Consider the following 18,920-nt stretch of genomic DNA (forward strand, 5'->3'; position numbering starts at 1 on the left):
AGAGATGTGAACTCTATATGTAGTTTATGTGATTTTAATATATATTTCATTTGACCTTGACCTCATTTTCATATTTCACTGAGAAAGTTTTTAGCTTCCGTCCGATTTAAGATTCATGATATACATTCATATTTTTTTTCTGTTGTAATTGAGATTTTTTGGTGTTACAACTCATGTTTCAGTAAAGGCAGTGATATTGGTTTGAAGGCCAAATCATATATCAGGCCATTGGTATTCTTTTTTGAATTTATTTTACATTTTGTCATCAAGAGGCCTTTGATAGCTTACTATAGCTGGTATGGGTTGTGATCATTGTTGAAGGCGGTACGGTCAGCTATAATTGCTTAAATTCACGTCATTTTGTCTCTAGTGGATAGTTCACATATTAAGAATCGTACCACATTTCCTTATCTTTAAAACCTACTTTGCTGAATTTGATTTTTTTCTTCAAAAAATGAAATTATGTGGAACAAATTAACATCATTTAATGGTAGTAATTCTCTCTGTCACTCTAATCATATACAGAGACAAATTATGTTTTCATGGAAATGTAATTTAACATACACCAAACAGTGGATGTATCTGCCAATACCATGACACAAGATTTTATGATTGCTGAAAATGTCTAAATTACAAAAGCTGCATACAATGCTTTGTATTTTGCATCTATGATGATATGAATAATGAGATGTTGTTTTTTTTTGGTTTCTTTTTAATCTGAGATTGATCTGTGGCGGTCTTTTTGTCTTTGACATTACAAAGTACAAGGCCTATTCAATCAGGGTTTAAACCATGAATAAAGTTTTGATGAAGAAAATACAGATATATATATCTTCAGTTATTAATGATTTATCACCTTTCAACTCTTTGTCTTTAGTATTATATGTCTGAGGAGTACAAATTTTTGATAATAATCCATGGATTTCAAGAAGCTTTTATTTTTTGCATTTGAAAATGAGGCTAGTAAACAAAAATACTACAAAAAAGAGTTTTATTTCAATATCAACATGTTTACTTGAAATGAATAGCTAACGGCAATGAAATTAAATACATGTATATATAGTCTAGCACTTTGTTCCTTTATATGTTGATTACACGACTCAGTTTCTGTACTCTGTTTAGTAAAATGTCTCCCTGTTTGATAGTAGCCTAAAAAAGAAGAAATAATTCATTATAAAGTATTTTACTGATGAAAATTAGTATCAATCGACTCATATAACATATAACATTACAGACAGCCTGTAGCATGTGTAGGTACAAACAATTTTGTATGACCTTATCAACTTCATAGACAGTAAGATTGATGTCAATGTTAAAGTTAATAGCTTTTCATTTGACTTTTCATATAGTTTTTGTATTTTTGTACAATTTTAAATCTATATGAATTTCACAGGGTGCAAGGGAAGAAATTGTCTAATCCTTAAATATATAGATTTAAAATTTTGCAAAAAGTACAAAGTCTGATCTAAAATATTACCTGGTATTGCCAGTTTTTACTGTCAGGTCTGTTAGTCTCAACAATGCCTTTTACCTTGTCAATTTTACAATGGAGTCTGCCTGCTGCAATAAACCTTGATAATTCCCTAGAAAGCAAAAATATTTTAATAAATGAACAATCTTTAAAAAACAAACATATTCTGTTAATAAATGAATAATACATTTATAAAAATATAATATTTCTAAATAAAAAAAGTAATATTTTTTTTGAAAAAGACAAGACAAGGGGAATATTGCATGAATTTGTGACTTAAAATTGTATGATGTCCATTAAGAATTGGCAAACCGCTATGAAGAGCAAGTTCTATGGTTACACTGGATTCCATTGACCAGTGAACAATCTGCTAAATGATGACAGGTTATCAAAAGTGTAGATTTTCAAAAGTTATGACTGGAACAGTTACTCCATAACTGAATACAATTGAAATTTACAACTACTAATCCAGTAGTCTACATTTTATGAGGCCTTTAAGATTGATATCTATCTGGTATAGGACTTTTTAATTGTATAGTTTATCTAAAGACTATGATAACTGCAAAGTCAAATAAGTTGGGTGTATATTATCTCATTTGTCTCCTGATGAATTCTTCATACATATTTGTGATACATATTAGGACAATGGTTTTTACCAAATTAAAAAAAAAAATCATTAATTCAGTCTTAAAATATACCAATAAGAAGTTATTATTGGTATGTTTGGAAATTAAATCATTAAAATCAAATTATTTCTGATCTTTAATCTATTAACTTCCCTCATATGGGTGGCATTATGTGTGAAACTACTGCATAAATATTGATGAAGTACTTGTTTTCTTTACAAAAGTTAATATTGCCAAGATGAATTTTCAATCCTTGACAAGTTACAATTGTAAAAGAAGATTTCTTGCTCATACTTACTGATCAACAAATTCAATAGTGACACCAAATGCAGTAGCCATATACTGTAATGTTAAACTTCTATAAGATTCCAATAATTGTGTATATGTCATTATTCTCATTTCTCTGGCATAGTACTTATAATGTGGAGCTAACAATCTGTCATATTTCATTATGTCTTCTACTTCAGCTGAAAATGTAAAGATATTGATGTCTTGCTTATTCTAAATAGTACCAATTTTCATTTACAGGATAAAATTGCAAGTAGTTTCTGTGAGATTTCAGATTTTTTTCATTTATAATAAACATGATAAACTAGAACTGCCCTTTCCTCTAAGATTTTTTTTCAGTTATTTGTGTCGACACAAAAAGTAATTATTAATGTTGACAGAAGTAAGTGAACTTTTCTGTCACTTTCAATTGTTTTATTCTGTTGGTAATGGATGCAATTTTGTCAGCACTAGAACATTTTTGTTGAAATCTTTAGGTCAAATTTTTTTTCTTTCAACATTGTGGTACATTGATGTATGCATATGTTGTTTGGTTTAGTCATATTTTATCCAGTAAGCATGTGCTCACATTGGAAATGGTATTGACATAAATCAGTGATTTTATTTTCATTTTGGATTGTTGTGATACATTGTTATTTGAAATTTTTAGTTGGTTTTTGGTCAAATAGGGTTTCATTTAGGCACATTGTGATGTGTTGTTTAGAATTTTGATGGTTTTTAGTCATATCTTTTGTCCAGTAACATGTCAAATGAAAATGTGCTCAAGGGAAACAGATGTATTGATACAAATCTGAATCGGATAACAGCATACCTGCATACTTTTCGTAATCTCCACGGGGGATTTTTAAGCACAAGACCTTATGCTCCTCTGATATTGTCATAAGTGTTTTAAATCTACTACTATATTGTTTGAATTAGTATATATGTGCTTAAATACCCTGTTAACTCATTTCAATGCCTGTTTTGAGGTGTTAAGTTAATATAGTAAGGAATTTCAAAATTCATGTCAACACCTCTCATGGGGGAAATCCCCCATGAATTGTGCAAGTTGGCAGGTCTGTAACAGGAAGGAAAATTATCCCCAAGATAATCCAAACTGAATTATGAAAAATAAGAATAACAAAATTCCAATATATAGAAATTGTCAATGAGTATTCAAGAAAATGACTTTAAAAGGTGTCTTAATATTATAAAGTTTGTGAGCGAATATCTTATATCATTATAATCAGCTTTACATGTATTTATATCAGCTTACCTAATAACCTGAAAAAATCTGAATAATGGCAGTCATACATTGAGAATAGATATCTCCTAATTTTAGGTAAACCATGTAATACTTCTAAAATCTCTGATCCTTTTACAACCTGGAATTTAAAACATAATGTAATCAGCAAATAAAATAAAAAGAAGATATCTCATGTTACAGATTTCTTCCTTTCGATTTTATTACTATGGTACCATAAATTTATATTTTCTTCAAAAAAGCTATAATTTTCACCAACATTGTTATTTTGTGTTATTAAATGATATTCCTTTAAAACTTTTTAAAACCATAAATAACAGAATGCAATGTATTTAAAGGTATAAATAATAACTAAACTTTAGCTCCAAGCCAGCCAGTCTTTGCTCTTACTACTGAGTGTTATGTTAAAAGTAGCAATACTTAAATTAAAGTCATTATTTAAACTGGTTAAGGGTTTAATCAAAAACCTCCAACACCACAGACAAGCACACTATCAGAAGCTGATTCATGTTATTTGAGTGTACAAGTCATATTCAGGAAAAGCATTGCATATGTTTTATGTATGTTTCTTAATATTGTGCATTTCTGCATTTATCAGAGCACTGATGAATTCCACATAAGTATAACTATTTAAAATTGGCTCCTTTCTAGTCAATATTTTACCTTTTCTCTTAGATCTGGTCGGTCCAATGCAATCATGCTGCAGATAACTGTATATGTTACAAATGAAGGATAGTCCATTAATTCATAAGATGTAAAGGTTGCAACTGTGTCCAAGAATAAACCGGCAGCTTTTTTAAAGTCCCGTATAGACATACAATACATTCCTCTGTATACTTTTAATCTGTTTCTTCTGTCCCAGTCACCACCTTCATCTATCAAACTAAAAAAAATATTAAAATATTAAATTGGCTTCTTGATATTTTTTGTGGAAGTATGATTCCACCTACAGTAATTTCACGAATGTATTCCACACATCCTTTTACACAGTAATGTTATTTCTCTAATTCTTGGCTGATTTATACTTTCACTGACCAGTTGATTATTCTTTTATAATCATTGTGTAGTTTATTTGATCTCAGTTCTTCATTGGTCAAAATTCTCTCTCTTCAATCTCCATGAAAATATGATCATGATGTGTCAATCCTTATACAACGGCATATGAAATAACATTGACTTACTATAAGTTGCTACCTTTTAACTTACCTAATAACAAATTTTAACATGTTAACTAAGCAATGATTTTAAAGTCAATGGACCATGACTGAAGGGACAGGGCAAAAAAATTTCCATGGAAATGAGATATGCCAGTACTTATACAACTGGATACCAAATATCATTGACTTATTATACAGTACGGGTAGAGACTTATTACTATAAATAACGGACTGGGACATGTCGGAAATGAATAATCCGACTTTTTTATGGTAGGTAGTATGGTCATTAATCAACAGATCCAGGTGTGAACCGTAATATAATTGTCCTTTCATCTCAATCCGTGCTACAAGATTATTACGCTTCACTGATTTCAGAATCAGGTTACCTGTGATTTAAACCTCTCAGTCACTTTATTGATTAGTTCTACATCGTATTTGACATAAAATATTTTTACAGGTGAAGTACTGAAAACAAATTTGTTTTAATAAAAATAGCCTATTTTTTTAATTATGGCTTTTTGTATTTCAAATGCTGTTTATATTCCTCAAAATATTATTTTCTATGTTCCCTGTTTTTTTTTTGTTATGTATGTTTTTCGTATTTGTTGGCATACAGTTTTTAAAATATTTTCTCTTTAATTTCTGGAAGGTTATTTTTGTTTTACTGATTTATTTTCCACGTAAACCCTTTGATTAGCAGAATGATGTGCAAAGTGCTGCTACATATGTTTTAGTTTGACAACACTACATTTGTATTTAATTTTCAGTCTGCGTTGGGTCAGTTCTGAAATAAAAATAATTACAGTGAGCAATAATTGTATACTAGTAGTTAGGTGATTCTTTATAATTGTGAATTTACTTTTTACTGTAAACAAATATTGTCCGAAAGTTGGTGATATATAACTAAAGTAGTACGCAAATAATAACACTAGAAGAAGATAACGATATTTCTCGGGGATTAGGTTTATTTTGATATTTCTGTGTTTGTTAAATATGCATGAAATAATTGCCACTGACATGAATGGACATTAAAACTAGAAGCATTCAATCGTTTGATGACCAGTTAATTAAATATTTACTATGATTTGTAGTCTTAAAGAAATGCAATTTCTCCTATTTAAATAATTTTATGGTGCTGCATTGACTCTTAATTGCATAATATTAATTTACGCACAATGCATGTTAACTTGTATGTTGTATTTTTGACACCAATCTAAAAAAAATATTTGCCGTGAAAAGACAATTCCATGATACACTTATCAGTGATCAACAGCATGTGGTTGAACTTTGAACTTGACTTCACTCACAATACAATGTTGAATGCTAAAAATAGCTGGGATTAATTTTGTCAAATGCACGTGATTTTCATATGGCGGGAAATATCATAACAGTTAACACAGGTGACCTTACTGACCGACCGTGGGAAAATCCATTCATGATTTAATTTGATACGTAATGATTGGCAGTATTGTGTGTTAGTTTTGAGGCTCATGATCGAGATCCATTAATAATTGATTTACCAGAATAGAAAATTTAATCCTTGTAATTATAAACAAAACAAGCTTTAGTCTTCTTTAACTATTTTATTTATTATATTTATTAGTCAACACCCAGATTCCTATTTAAATAATTTCGGACACCTCCTTTAAAGTTCGGGAATTATACAATTTAAACTGCCGACATCGATTTACAAAATCTTACTGACTGCACGAGCTTTAGAGAATGGCTAGAAATACGACGCATAAGTAAAGACGGCTGATCGTGAATAGTGTAAAACTTTGATCTTCATGTATTGATTGACACAATTCGTAAAATATGTTTATAAAAAACACGATTTTCATTAAAATTTCAAACATGGAAATAGAAAGGCAATATCTTTGTTATAATACAACGAGTGTCAACAAATCTGTTATTTCCATTATATGTAAATTTATTAACAAACAAAATTTAAAATAATGCTGGATCATAGAATATTGACGTGCATATGAAAAATTTTTTTTATATAAAAACTAGGAATCGAAAGATGATCACTGCGTTATAAATATTGTAAAAAAACAATTGTTTCAAAGAGATTAACAGGAAATATATGTCAAAATAGAAAGCACGGATGATCTGGCTGACCAAATTGTTTTACTTGCGAGAAATGATTGACTGGTATGAAAAGACGTAGAGGCTCCGACGGGGAACGTGGTATCGTAAGGAAAAGAACAGTTTATTCACAATGCCTATATTCAATTTGTTTATATACTTTATAAATATGATATGTTGGCCTTATACTTAAAATTGTGTTTCTATTAATAACTTTAAGGAACAGGACGTTAAAAGGGGGAAATATTGTAACCATCAACGAAAACTCGTATAATTTACGGGATTGATGTCTCAACATTTTGATTAAAACTTCGATTGAAAACAGTCCTGGTTGTTATAATTTTGAATAAAATGAAATATTTGCGGTTTACAAATACAAATAGTCTATTGGCACAAACACAATTATTATAATTGGCAACACATTTTTACAGTACGTACATTGTTAAAAATCGTCTTTCTTTCATTTTCAAGTTAAAAAAAAGTTGATCCCATATTCATGATATTACATTTTTATTTTTATTGTAATTTTTTCTTTGAATACAAAACAATATTTTACATTTATTATCTATCCTCCATAAATACTAAAATATCTATACAGGTAAAATTTAATTCTAATCAACCTGGTACAGATTGATTTACGACCTTCCACTCGGATATTGTACAGGTTAATATCACAGCAGGTGTTAATTACACTGAGACAACTGTCCGGCCAGTCTGACATCTAGACGGATTAAGACATCCATAATAATAAGTCTCTACCCTTACTGTATTATAAGTGCTTCCCCTTAAACCAACCGAATCACAAACTTTAACCTATGTAAACTTTACAAAAGTTACAAAGTCAATAGACTGTCGAAAATAGCACACCTAACTCTTGCTATTGCACTTCATCAAGACAAGACAACAAGAGTGCACACGCTGAAATGTCTCGCCTTCTTTACTAATCATTGATATTATGTTGATAGTCCTAAATATAAAGCTTTATTACAACTGTCACATAAACTTAACATTAACCAAGTAAACTAAACATTGACCAATGAACCATGAAAATGAGGTCAAGGTCAGATGAACCATGCTAAGCAGGCATGTACAGCTAACAATTCTTCCATACAACAAATATAGTTGACCTATTGCTTATAGTTTAAGAAAAACTGACCAAAACACAAAAACTTAACACTGAGCAATGAACCTTGAAAATGAGGTCAAGGTCAAATAAAACCTGTGTGACTGACATATAGATCATAAAATATTTCCATACACCAAATATAGTTGAACTATTGCATATAGTATTAGAAAAAAAGACCAAAGCTCAAAAACTTAACTTTGACCACTGAACCATGAAAATGAGGTCAAGGTCAGATGACACCTGCCAGCTAGACATGTACACCTTACAATCATTTCATACACCAAATATAGTTGAACTATTGCATATAGTATTAGAAAAAAAGACCAAAACTCAAAAACTTAACTATAACCACTGAACCATGAAAATGAGGTCAAGGTCAGATGACACCTGCCAGTTGGACATCTACACCTTATAGTACTTCCATACACTGAATATACTAGACCTATTGCTTATAGTATCTGAGATATGGACTTGACCACGAAAACTCAACCTTGTTCACTGATCCATGAAATGAGGTTGAGGTCAAGTGAAAACTGTCTGACGGGCATGAGGACCTTGCAAGGTATGCACATACCAAATATAGTTATCCTATTACTTATAATAAGAGAGAATTTAACATTACAAAAAATCTTAACTTTTTTTTCAAGTAGTCACTGAACCATGAAAATGAGGTCAAGGACATTGGACATGTGACCTACAGAAACTTTGTAACATGAGGCATCCATATACAAAGTATGAAGCATCCAGATCTTCCACCTTCTAAAATATAAAGCTTTTAAGAAGTTAGCTAACGCCGCTGCAGCCGGATCACTATCCCTATGTCGAGCTTTCTGCGACAAAAGTCGCAGGCTCGACAAAAACTGTATACACATGTTCCTGTAATGTTTCAACAAAAGCATAATATTAAGGGCTCTTCGTGAATTTTTCAATACAAACCATTCCTCTAAATGTTTATATTTTTCCTCTAAATGTTTATATTTCTATAGCTATAAAAGTGACTATTAAATATTTTTAATGGACACTTGTTTTACCCTCATTTAAACTGTATGCTGCAGATTTTTTGTATCATGTATTTTAATAATCCAAAAGTCATACACATTACTAAATAAGAAAAACATTTCCATACCAAGGCTTCCAAAACGGTCATATATTCCGGACATTTGTATTATGTCCGGTAAAAGTCCGGCTGGGCAAAGCATGAAACGGACATCTACTTTTTAGTTTTAAAGGCTTTCTTAAGCTGTTAAGAGAAAGTCATTTTAACATAATTCGCGATCTTTTTGACCCAACCTTTTGCCTTTAACAGCCACACATTTCCGGTCATAAAAGTGACATGATCATTAAGTACTATCAAAACAACCCCTACTTTAATACCTTCTCATTTTAATCAAGGCTAATTAGTTGTCGAACAGCTGAAATTTACCTGTTCAGGTGACATGTAAACTATTTTGAACCAGACATTGATCGGTCTATTCAAAATTATTTTCTTACATTTCAGCGGTTTGCATCTAATTAATTTAGTCAAAAAGATTTAAATTATCAGAAATACGTTTACAAATATGATTTGATGAAAAAATTAAAAAGGTGAAAATGAAAAATCGTCATAACCACGTTGTTTGAACCAGAGACATGTTTGAACTAGTACACTAGTGCGCATGTGCGCAGGTGTGAAATTTAATTATGCAGCCTAATTTCTTCAAAAAATGCTTAAATTGTCATTGATACCTTTTTCTCACGTTTATTTTGAATATTTTCTTGAAGAAATAACGTAGAAAGAGCTACTTACACTCATTCATGCTTTGCAAACGTACACGGAATTTACGTATCCGTCTCTGGTCCATGTTTTACCAATGTCAAGATAACATCCGGTTTAAAAACGAAAGTAAAGTTTTTGACAACGTTATTTTGCACAAAAAAAGAGTCTAAGGCAGATATAAGTACGCTGATGTTGCACACTTCGAATGATGCACTGCCAATTTAACAGTTTACGTCAGAACTTAGAATTTGAATCAAAGAAAGTTTAATATTGTTTTTTTTTAATGTCAATCATTGGGATGTCCAACTCGGCAACTGATTACCATAATTGCCTTTTGTTTATTTAGTCTTAAGGGATTAAACTCGGGATAATATATAAATTGTCTGGCTGGCTAAAAATAATGTTGGAAGCCCTGTTCCATACACATTAAAAATTCTGCTTTCGGGCTCTGTGTAACATAAAGGAGATTACAAAACTACAAAAGGTAATAATGAAACCACTTTAAAAATACAAACGTCTGTGCTTTTTCTAGATTCCTTGTGATGAGATCATGATCCATATAATACAATCCTATTCTGATCAAGTGAAATACTAAATCAAGTCTGTATCCCAGTGTCACAGTTTTTTCTTGTGTTTTTCTGAACTGTGCTAAAGATCCCTCCTGTTAATAAAAAAAAAATCTTTAAAATCATAATAGTTTTTACTATCCTTTATATGCAGTAAATGTAGGTTAGTTTTCATTAACATATGTGTAAATATAAAATTTTAACTGGTACTCTTGTAAGATAGTGTTCTTACTATTTTTTTGTAGTGAATTATTCCCTTTCTCATCTAATACAATTTTTAATAATAAATTGCAAATTCCTAGTCCAGATCTCTACTCTACCTGAAAGTTTGTTTTTCTCTTAAAAGTGTAAGTGACCTATCAATGTAAAGGAGCTTGTCGAGTGACTTAAAAACTAAAAGTTGGTGGTGTATCTATTCATGAGCAATACATTTCTAAGTGTGAATTTTTCTGTAAATATTCAGGATTACATGCCTTCCATACTGTACATTTAATTTTGTATTTTAATTTTGAACTCATTTCACCTTTAAATTTTTAATAGATAGAAGAACATCATTTATTCAAAAGTTGTAAATAATCTCAATTAATAATTGACTCACCATCCTAAATTTGATTTACATTTCAAACTTGTAAAATGTTTACACTGCAAGTACATTTTCATGATGTTAAATATTAATAAATCTTTATGTACCTTGTCCCCAATTTTACACAAATATTCTGCCTTTTTCAACATAAATTCCCTTATTTCTGTTTCTCCAAGATTTTTCTCAGCGTCTTCAATTGCATCATCCAGTCTCTTTAATTCTGCTGTGTTTGAATCTTTCATTTTCTTTAACAAACCAGAATCACATGGCCAGCCAAACTCTTTACAAACCTCCTCATAATAAGGTGCCATATCTATAAATTATAACATTAATGTCTTTATATTAAATATAAATAAGAAGATGTGGTATGAGTGCCAATGAGACAACTCTCCATCCAAGTCACAATGTATAAAACGGAAACAATTATAGGTCAAAGTACAGCCTTCAACATGGAGCCTTGGCTCACAAAAGGAACACCAAGCTAAAAAGGGCCACAAAATGACTAGTGTAAAACAATTCAAACAGGAAAACCAACGGTCTAATCTATATAAAAAAAACAAGAAATGAGAAACACTTATGTACCACACCAAAAAACGACAACCACTGAACAACAGGCTCTTATATTAACTGTATAATAAAACATCAATTGCAAAATATGCTAGTATTAGTAAAATGTATTTGATTTTGTCACCTTTTTTTTAGTTTAAGGGTTCTTGTTTTCATAGTTCAAAAATATGATGCAAACTATGTATCAAACTTTGGTCATGTTGGTCTAATGAGAAAATATTTAAACTTGAGATTTAAAAAAAAATATTCCTGACAAATAAAGTCAGTCCATGGCTTTGTTCTTTAATACACAGCTGTGGCGGTAGCAATGATGGAGCTCTATCATATCTAGATATATAGACATGATGCGCACCAATCTTTAAATTTGATATTCATTTTCTGACTATTTCATCTCTGACTTTAAAATAATATGAGGCTAACAAAGTATTTTATTACAGTACATGATGTTTTATGATAATTGGATATTGCAGCTGTATCGTTTCTTGCAGCTTTAAAGAGATGTGCATTTCCTGTACCGATTTTTATCATTTGTTGTTTTACAAGTACACTGCTAAAGAATAAAAGAAGGAGAGTTAAGATCACACAAAAGAAGTTTAACCCTGCTACATATTCATGGGTCGGAAATGTCGACACTGGTATTTCTTAGTTACAACTTGATGTTTTTTGTTATTTAGAGAATTTGGTGTTGGTTGCCGATACTCTTTGACAATGTTTGATATCTTTAATTTTACAGAATGTTCAAAGCTTGAAAAACTGTAAATATAGACAAATCGACATTTACAGGACATTTCGTCATTATTCATTCATCGATAAAATTGTCAACACTAAACATGCTAAATTGTGCAGTTTTAAATCACACAAAAAAAAAATATTTTAGATTTCATTTATAGTACAAACATGATAATGTCTGTGAATTTCTAACTTCCAAACATACAGACACTCATTCAAACATTATCAAGTTTAAAAATATATGAATTGAACCATAGAAGCTTGACATAGTAAAAAGAAAGGTTTGGTGACAAAGCAAAATTGAAAATAACTAATGAAAATTTCTCTCTATTTATGTTTTTCTCACTATTTTCCTCTGCAAACTTGAGGATTTTTGTTTTAATTTCTTTATCATTTTTGTATTTAGGTGTTTCCAACAAGAATTTCCATTGTGCTAGCTCATAATTTGGGTTTTTCTCCAACCCTTCTTCTTCTAAGTTTTCCACCGGCATGTTGACAACCGGAAGTATACAATTTACTGCGTGACAGTATTTGTTTAGTGCTTTGAATGAAATTAATAAGCAATTGTACTAATTAAGTTCTATGTAGATAAATTAGATTAAATAATTGCATATCATTCTTAGATAATTTAATATATTTCGGTCTTCGTTTGTATTGATGTGAGAACCAATATTATTAGTAAGCCCGATCCTGTAAAATATTGGAAATTTAGCAGACAAAATTTTTGCAAATCAAAAGTATTTGACAGCAAATGCGGTGACACTTGTAAACACGATAAAGGCCCACAAAAGTAGTTCAGAATGCCAGGAATGGAAAAATTACATTTGGAAGATGTACTGGAAGACAGTCCTCAGGTAAAAAAGCATTGATTTGTGGGTGTAGACCTTGACAGGTTTGGGCTAACACAACATCTCACTTCTCATTAGCAGTGCATTACAAGATTAACTTTATTTACATTTCACAAAAACCTGTAACTCTTTTAGAAAAAAATAACCATACAGAGATATGACAAGGGTTGCAATGATGGGGTACTGCTGTGTGTTCATAAAAACACAGAAAAATAGAATGGAGTTTTTAAGTTGAAAGAAAAATAAATTATATGTATGATGTAGGTGTTACTTATAGATACTGGCAAAGATTACTTTCAAAACATAATATTAACGGAAAAATTATTGTTACGATTAAAACGTATTGCTGAAATACAAGCTGGTCAGGTTGGTAACTGATTAAGGATGTAACTATAATATTTGTGTCTACAGTTATATATTGGGTTTTTGTTAAGTCAATGCATTTCAATGTATGTATTAAATTTATAAAAATACAACTTGAAAGCCCTTATATTCTCAATTAATTTAATTATACAATATTTTATATACATTGTATAGTTAATTAGATTTGACAACTTCTGCACGTCCAGTATGCGCTTTTGGGGGAATGTCAAGATTTAGGCTGACACTTTTTTGGTGGAACCTCTTAAGACAGCCATCACACACGACTGAAGCCACAGTGTGCTCCTCTGTTTTGCACACCAAACAATTCCACTCTGCAATGTCCATCTTTCGTGACTGCCATGCTTTGGGTAAAAAGTACTTTTACATCAGGCATCCTCGTTAAATTTAATGTTTTTGTTCAAAAGTTTTGTGAGGAGCATATGATGTTGTATTATATTGTCTGTTAAAATTATCTCATTTCTGTTCATTACTGAAGTAAGTTTCAACACCACTTTTAAGGTAATATGAAACGAGTTTCTTGTAATTATAATGTTATCGAAATAATGAACCAATGCATGCATATATACCAAACTAAGTTCTGTATGCACGCTTTTTTTACATTTATTACAAATCTATTACATATTATCGACAACTTATGTTTCATTTAGTGATTGTTGATTGCTAGCTAATTAACTTTTGAGTATGTTGCCGAAGTTTACCTGATTGTGACATTGATAAACAATCAACACAGAGCATGTGAAACACATGCAAAATAAGTGAATTGATAGAGCTATGATATTTTATTAAGTGTTATCAACTGATATTTGTTGAGCCTGCGACTTATGTCACAGAAAGTTTGACATACACATGCATAGGGATAGTGATTCGGCGGTGGCGTTAACGAACTACTTAAAAGGTTTATATTTTAGAAGGTGGAAGACCTGGATGCTTCATACTTCATATAGATGCCTTATGTTATGAAGTTTCCGTCTGTCATATGTCCATTGTCCTTGACCTCATTTTCATGGTTCAGTAATTACTTTTTTGTAATGTTAATTTCTCTCTTATTACATGTATTATGAGTAATAGGATGTGCATACCTTGCAAGGCCCTTATGCCTGTCAGACAGTTTTCATCTGACCTCGACCTCATTTCATGAATCAGTGAACAAGGTTAAGTTTTTGTGGTCAAGTCCATATATCAGATACTATAACCAATAGGTCTACTTTATTTGGTGTATGGAATGATTGTAAGGTGTACATGTCCAACTGGCAGGTTTCATCTGACCTTGACCTCATTTTCGTGGTTCAGTGGTTAAAGTTTTTGTGTTTTGGTCTTTTTTTCTAATACTATATGCAAAATATAGGTCAACTATATTTAATGTATGGAAATATTTTATGATGTACATGTCAGTCTGGCAAGTTTTATTTGACCATGACCTCATTTTCATGGTTCATTGCTCAGTGTTAAGTGTTTGTGTTTTGGTCTGTTTTTCTTTCTATAGGTCTACTATATTTGGTGTATGGAATTATTGTAAGGTGTACATGTCCAACTGGCAGGTGTCATCTGACCTTGACCTCATTTTCATGGTTCAGTGGTTAATGTTAAGTTTTTATGTTTTGGTCTTTTTTTCTAATACTGTATGCAATAATTCAACTATATTTGGTGTATGGAAATATTTTACGATGAACATGTCAGTCTGGCAGGTTTTATTTGACCTTGACCTTGACCTCATTTTCACGGTACATTGCTCAGTGTTAAGTTTTTGTGTTTTGGTCTGTTTTTCTTAAACTATAAGCAATAAGTCAACTATATTTGGTGTATAGAATGATTGTTAAATGTATATGTCTGTCTGGCAGGTATAATCTGACCTTGACCTCATTTTCATGGTTCATTGGTCAATGTTAAATTTTCATGGTTTAGTTTGTTTCTTAGATACTATAAGCAATAGGTCAACTATATTTGGTGAATAGAATGATTGTAAGGTGTATATATCTGTCTGACAGGTATCATCTGACCTTGACCTCATTTTCATGGTTTATTGGTCAATGTTAAGTTTTCATGGTTAAGTTTGTTTCTTAGATACTGTAAGCAATAGGTCAACTATATTTGGTGTATGGAATGATTGTAAGGTGTATATATCTGTCTGACAGGTATCATCTGACCTTTACCTCATTTTCATGGTTCATTGGTCAATGTTAAGTTTCTGGTTAAGTTTGTTTCCTAAAAACTAGAAGCAATAGGTCAACTATACATGTATTTAGTGTATGGAATGATTGTAAGGTTTCTGGTTAAGTTTGTTTCCTAAAAACTAAAAGCAATAGGTCAACTATACATGTATTTAGTGTATGGAATGATTGTAAGGTGTACATGTATTTCATGTTTGGTTTATCTTACCGCATCTTCTTATTTGTACATGTATATTGGAATAATTTATGATTATTTGAATGGAAGGTTTTAAAAGAATTGTAGAATAAATATTTTGAAGTTATGAAATATTAAAACACTTATTGAAAATATGTTTATATATATTACAACATTTGTTAAATAGTTGATTGAGACAATGATTGCACATAATTTTACAGTACAGTTTTTGCATACATTATATAAATTTGAATTGATGTTCATGATTTAGATTTACACCGTCTTTTAATATCAAAATATTTTGGCTTTTGCCACCTGCATTGTTGTCTTAAATACCTCACAATGCTTATCCTATTTTCCTCAGTTCTTTATTAGTCTCCTTTTTTTTTATCATAAGTTGTTTCTTTCATATTTCTTGTTGTTGGTCTGATGATGTAATGTTGTAGCCTAACATTACTGGAGGAACACTCAAGTGCTGTACATATTTTGTGAGTTGCACAATCTCTAGGGAAGGGGTACACGCATATATACATGTTGGGGTCAAAGGTCAAGGTCACTGTTACCAAAAAATATATTTTTCAAGTTATAACAAATATTGATTTCACGTTTTTTCTATTATCTTGAAATCTAAAATAAAAATAGAGATACTTTAAATATCAAAGATGACAAGTAAGACAAGATCTGAAAATAAATCAACAAGACACAAATCATCAGTTGACTCTGGAAAGGAGTAATTGGCCTTAAATGACAAACTTTTCCCTTAACTTTTTGCATTATGGACTGTAATCTTGAAACTGCAATAGATAGAGAAAAGCTTTTATCAGCAAAAGTGATCATTGATGTTGCTGCGTTGACTTCCTACTTACACCATGATGATGCTTTTAACTCCTTAGAACAAGGAATTATTTTAATCTGGAATAATTTTGAAATCTGAAAAATTGGTAAGAAATGTATGATAATAACTAACCCTATTTAGGAGGGTTAGCCATGTGTGCATAGCTAATGGGGGTTAGTTAGTTCATACTGAAATATCAGTTAAAGTAAAAGTTACCTTACCCATGCTTGCATCATCATGCTAACCCTCTTTACAAAATTCTTAGTCTGGTTAGGTTTCATCATACATTTCTTATCAATTTTCTGGAATTCAAAATTATTCCAGATTCAAATAATTCCTTGTTTTTAATACATCATTGTATACATCATGTACAGAAAATCTTGAAATCTATGCTTCTCAGCTAATGCTTCTTTGATGCTTCTTTTGTGTCAGTAATTAATTACAGAAGCTTAACATATGATTGATCTTTTTTCTTTTGTTTTCTTTATAGACTGTCTGACAATTTGTTACACAGACTCAATTGTAGAAAATGTGAATATGTTTTTCAGACAAAAAGTCCATAGCTGAAGTCTATAACTTTTTTGGACGATCCTGCTTACCCCAACAAGATTAAAAAGTTCAGTGGCTATAATGCTTTTTTAGCTTACCTGACCTGAAGGGATTACCATTGGTGGCATAAACAATTTATTTGTTATCCGATAGATCCACTCAAATAGTTAAATTTTCAAAATTTTGCATTTGGTGAAGTCAAGTGCATATGTTGTTGTGAGATGTAGACATAAGTGCATTTTGTCGAGCCTGCGACTTCTGTTGCAGAAAGCAAGACATAGGGATAGTGATACTGAGCCAGCGGTGTCGTTAACTTTCTACTTAAAAGCTTAATATTTCAGTAGGTAGAAGACCTGGATGCTTCATACTTTGTATATAGATGCCTTATGTTACGAAGTTTCCATCAAATGTCCATTGTCCTTTACCTCATTTTCATGGTTCAGCAACTGCATAAAAATGTGTTCTATTATCAATTTATCATGTGAATATTTAACTATTAAAAGAAAATAGGATAACTCTATTTGGTGATAATTACATTACATGAACAATGTATGTACTTTTGATTGTCTGATTATAATCAATATGCATTTACTGAAGTCATTGTTAAGTTTTTGTGCTTTGATCTGTTTTTCAAATACTATTAGCACAATGTCAACTATATGTGGTGTATGGACTGATTGTAAGGTGAACATAGATATAAGAAGATGTGGTATGAGTGCCAATGAGACAACTCTCCATCCAAGTAAAAATTTATAAAAGTAAACCATTATAGGTCACAGTACGGTCTTCAACACGGAGCCTTGGCTCACACCGAACAGTAAGCTATAAAGGGCCCCAAAAAATTACTAGTGTAAAACCATTCAAACGGGAAAACCAACGGTCTAATCTATATAAAAAACGAGAAACGAGAAACACTTATGAACCACATCAACAAACGACAACTACTGAACATCAGATTCCTGACTTAGGACAGGTGCAAACAAATGCAGCGGGTTTAAACGTTTTAATGGTACCAAACCTTCACCCTTTTTCTGAAACAATAGTGTAACATCACAACATAGAAAGACACACTATAAAATATCAACTGAAATAGCTTAACTCAATAAAAGGACATATTAACACCATTGAACATACACTGAACAAATAAATTTGACCTATGACACAATGTAAATACAAAATAAATAAACTAAGGGAAGAATAATAAAAGTAACATGTTATATCGGTAAGAAATGTTAAACAATTAAAGAAAAACAATATGCTCGAACAAAAATACCATCCATTTGCAATAACTTTAAACACAGGTAAATGAAAATAATTTTGTTGTCAGGTATACGTGTACAGTACCAATAGAGAAAAGAAATATTATTACAAAATAAATAATTTTGAGGTTCAAAGTACGAAGTGAAAATTTATAGTTATACCAAACACTTATAAAAGCTGGTATATAGACCAGATATAACCCTGAATAACATTAAATAACAAAAATGCAATACAATTAGTATCAACAGGTCAAATAAACAAGAAAGTACGATTTGAGAGTACTTGCGGTTACTGACAGCTAGTTAAAAGCCAAAACAATTAATAATAAAAAATCATGCATCAGAGACTAAAATCAACTAAAACACATCCCAGGGATTTAGTATTTTAACGTCATGGACAGTCAAAGAAGACATGACTAGTGCAATGCCAAAAATAAATGTATCAACAGACAGTAGGATAGTTAGGAGTTTAACATCTTTATGGATCTAAACGAACTCTGGC

The 18,920-nt window shown here is 30.9% G+C and overlaps 2 protein-coding genes across 8 annotated transcripts in view; one reads left to right on the forward strand and one right to left on the reverse strand.

Moving 5' to 3' along the window:
- Window positions 1-976: 976 nt before the first annotated feature.
- Window positions 977-12,712, reverse strand: LOC127721799 (26S proteasome non-ATPase regulatory subunit 6-like). Its single transcript, XM_052228590.1, has 8 exons — window positions 12,547-12,712; window positions 11,012-11,217; window positions 10,271-10,416; window positions 4,292-4,511; window positions 3,641-3,749; window positions 2,396-2,564; window positions 1,478-1,583; window positions 977-1,149 (listed from the first exon to the last, which is right to left on the reverse strand). Exons 1-8 carry the CDS (start codon window positions 12,689-12,691, stop codon window positions 1,081-1,083), a joined length of 1,170 nt encoding a protein of 389 aa, XP_052084550.1. The 5' UTR covers window positions 12,692-12,712; the 3' UTR covers window positions 977-1,080.
- Window positions 12,713-12,891: 179 nt separating this feature from the next.
- Window positions 12,892-18,920, forward strand: part of LOC127721683 (DCC-interacting protein 13-alpha-like) — a 52,158-nt gene continuing 46,129 nt past the window's right edge. For all 7 annotated transcript variants that reach the window (XM_052228481.1, XM_052228498.1, XM_052228502.1 and 4 more), the window contains exon 1: window positions 12,892-13,054. In XM_052228481.1, coding sequence (XP_052084441.1) covers window positions 13,001-13,054 — 54 coding nt within the window. In that variant the 5' untranslated portion in view covers window positions 12,892-13,000. The remainder of the gene's footprint in view (window positions 13,055-18,920) is intronic.

This window comes from Mytilus californianus, unplaced genomic scaffold (assembly GCF_021869535.1).
Source record: "Mytilus californianus isolate M0D057914Y unplaced genomic scaffold, xbMytCali1.0.p SCAF_1, whole genome shotgun sequence".
NCBI classification, from domain to species: domain Eukaryota; kingdom Metazoa; phylum Mollusca; class Bivalvia; order Mytilida; family Mytilidae; genus Mytilus; species Mytilus californianus.

Coding starts and splice junctions, on each gene's coding strand:
- LOC127721799 (XM_052228590.1), bottom strand. CDS start 12,691: ATGCCGGTGGAAAACTTAGAAGAAGAAGGGTTGGAGAAAAACCCAAAT. Junction 10,417..11,011: donor TGTGTAAAATTGGGGACAAG/GTACATAAAGAT, acceptor TTTTATTAACAG/GAGGGATCTTTAGCACAGTT. Junction 4,512..10,270: donor AATCTAGAAAAAGCACAGAC/GTTTGTATTTTT, acceptor TATTTTTTTTAG/TTTGATAGATGAAGGTGGTG.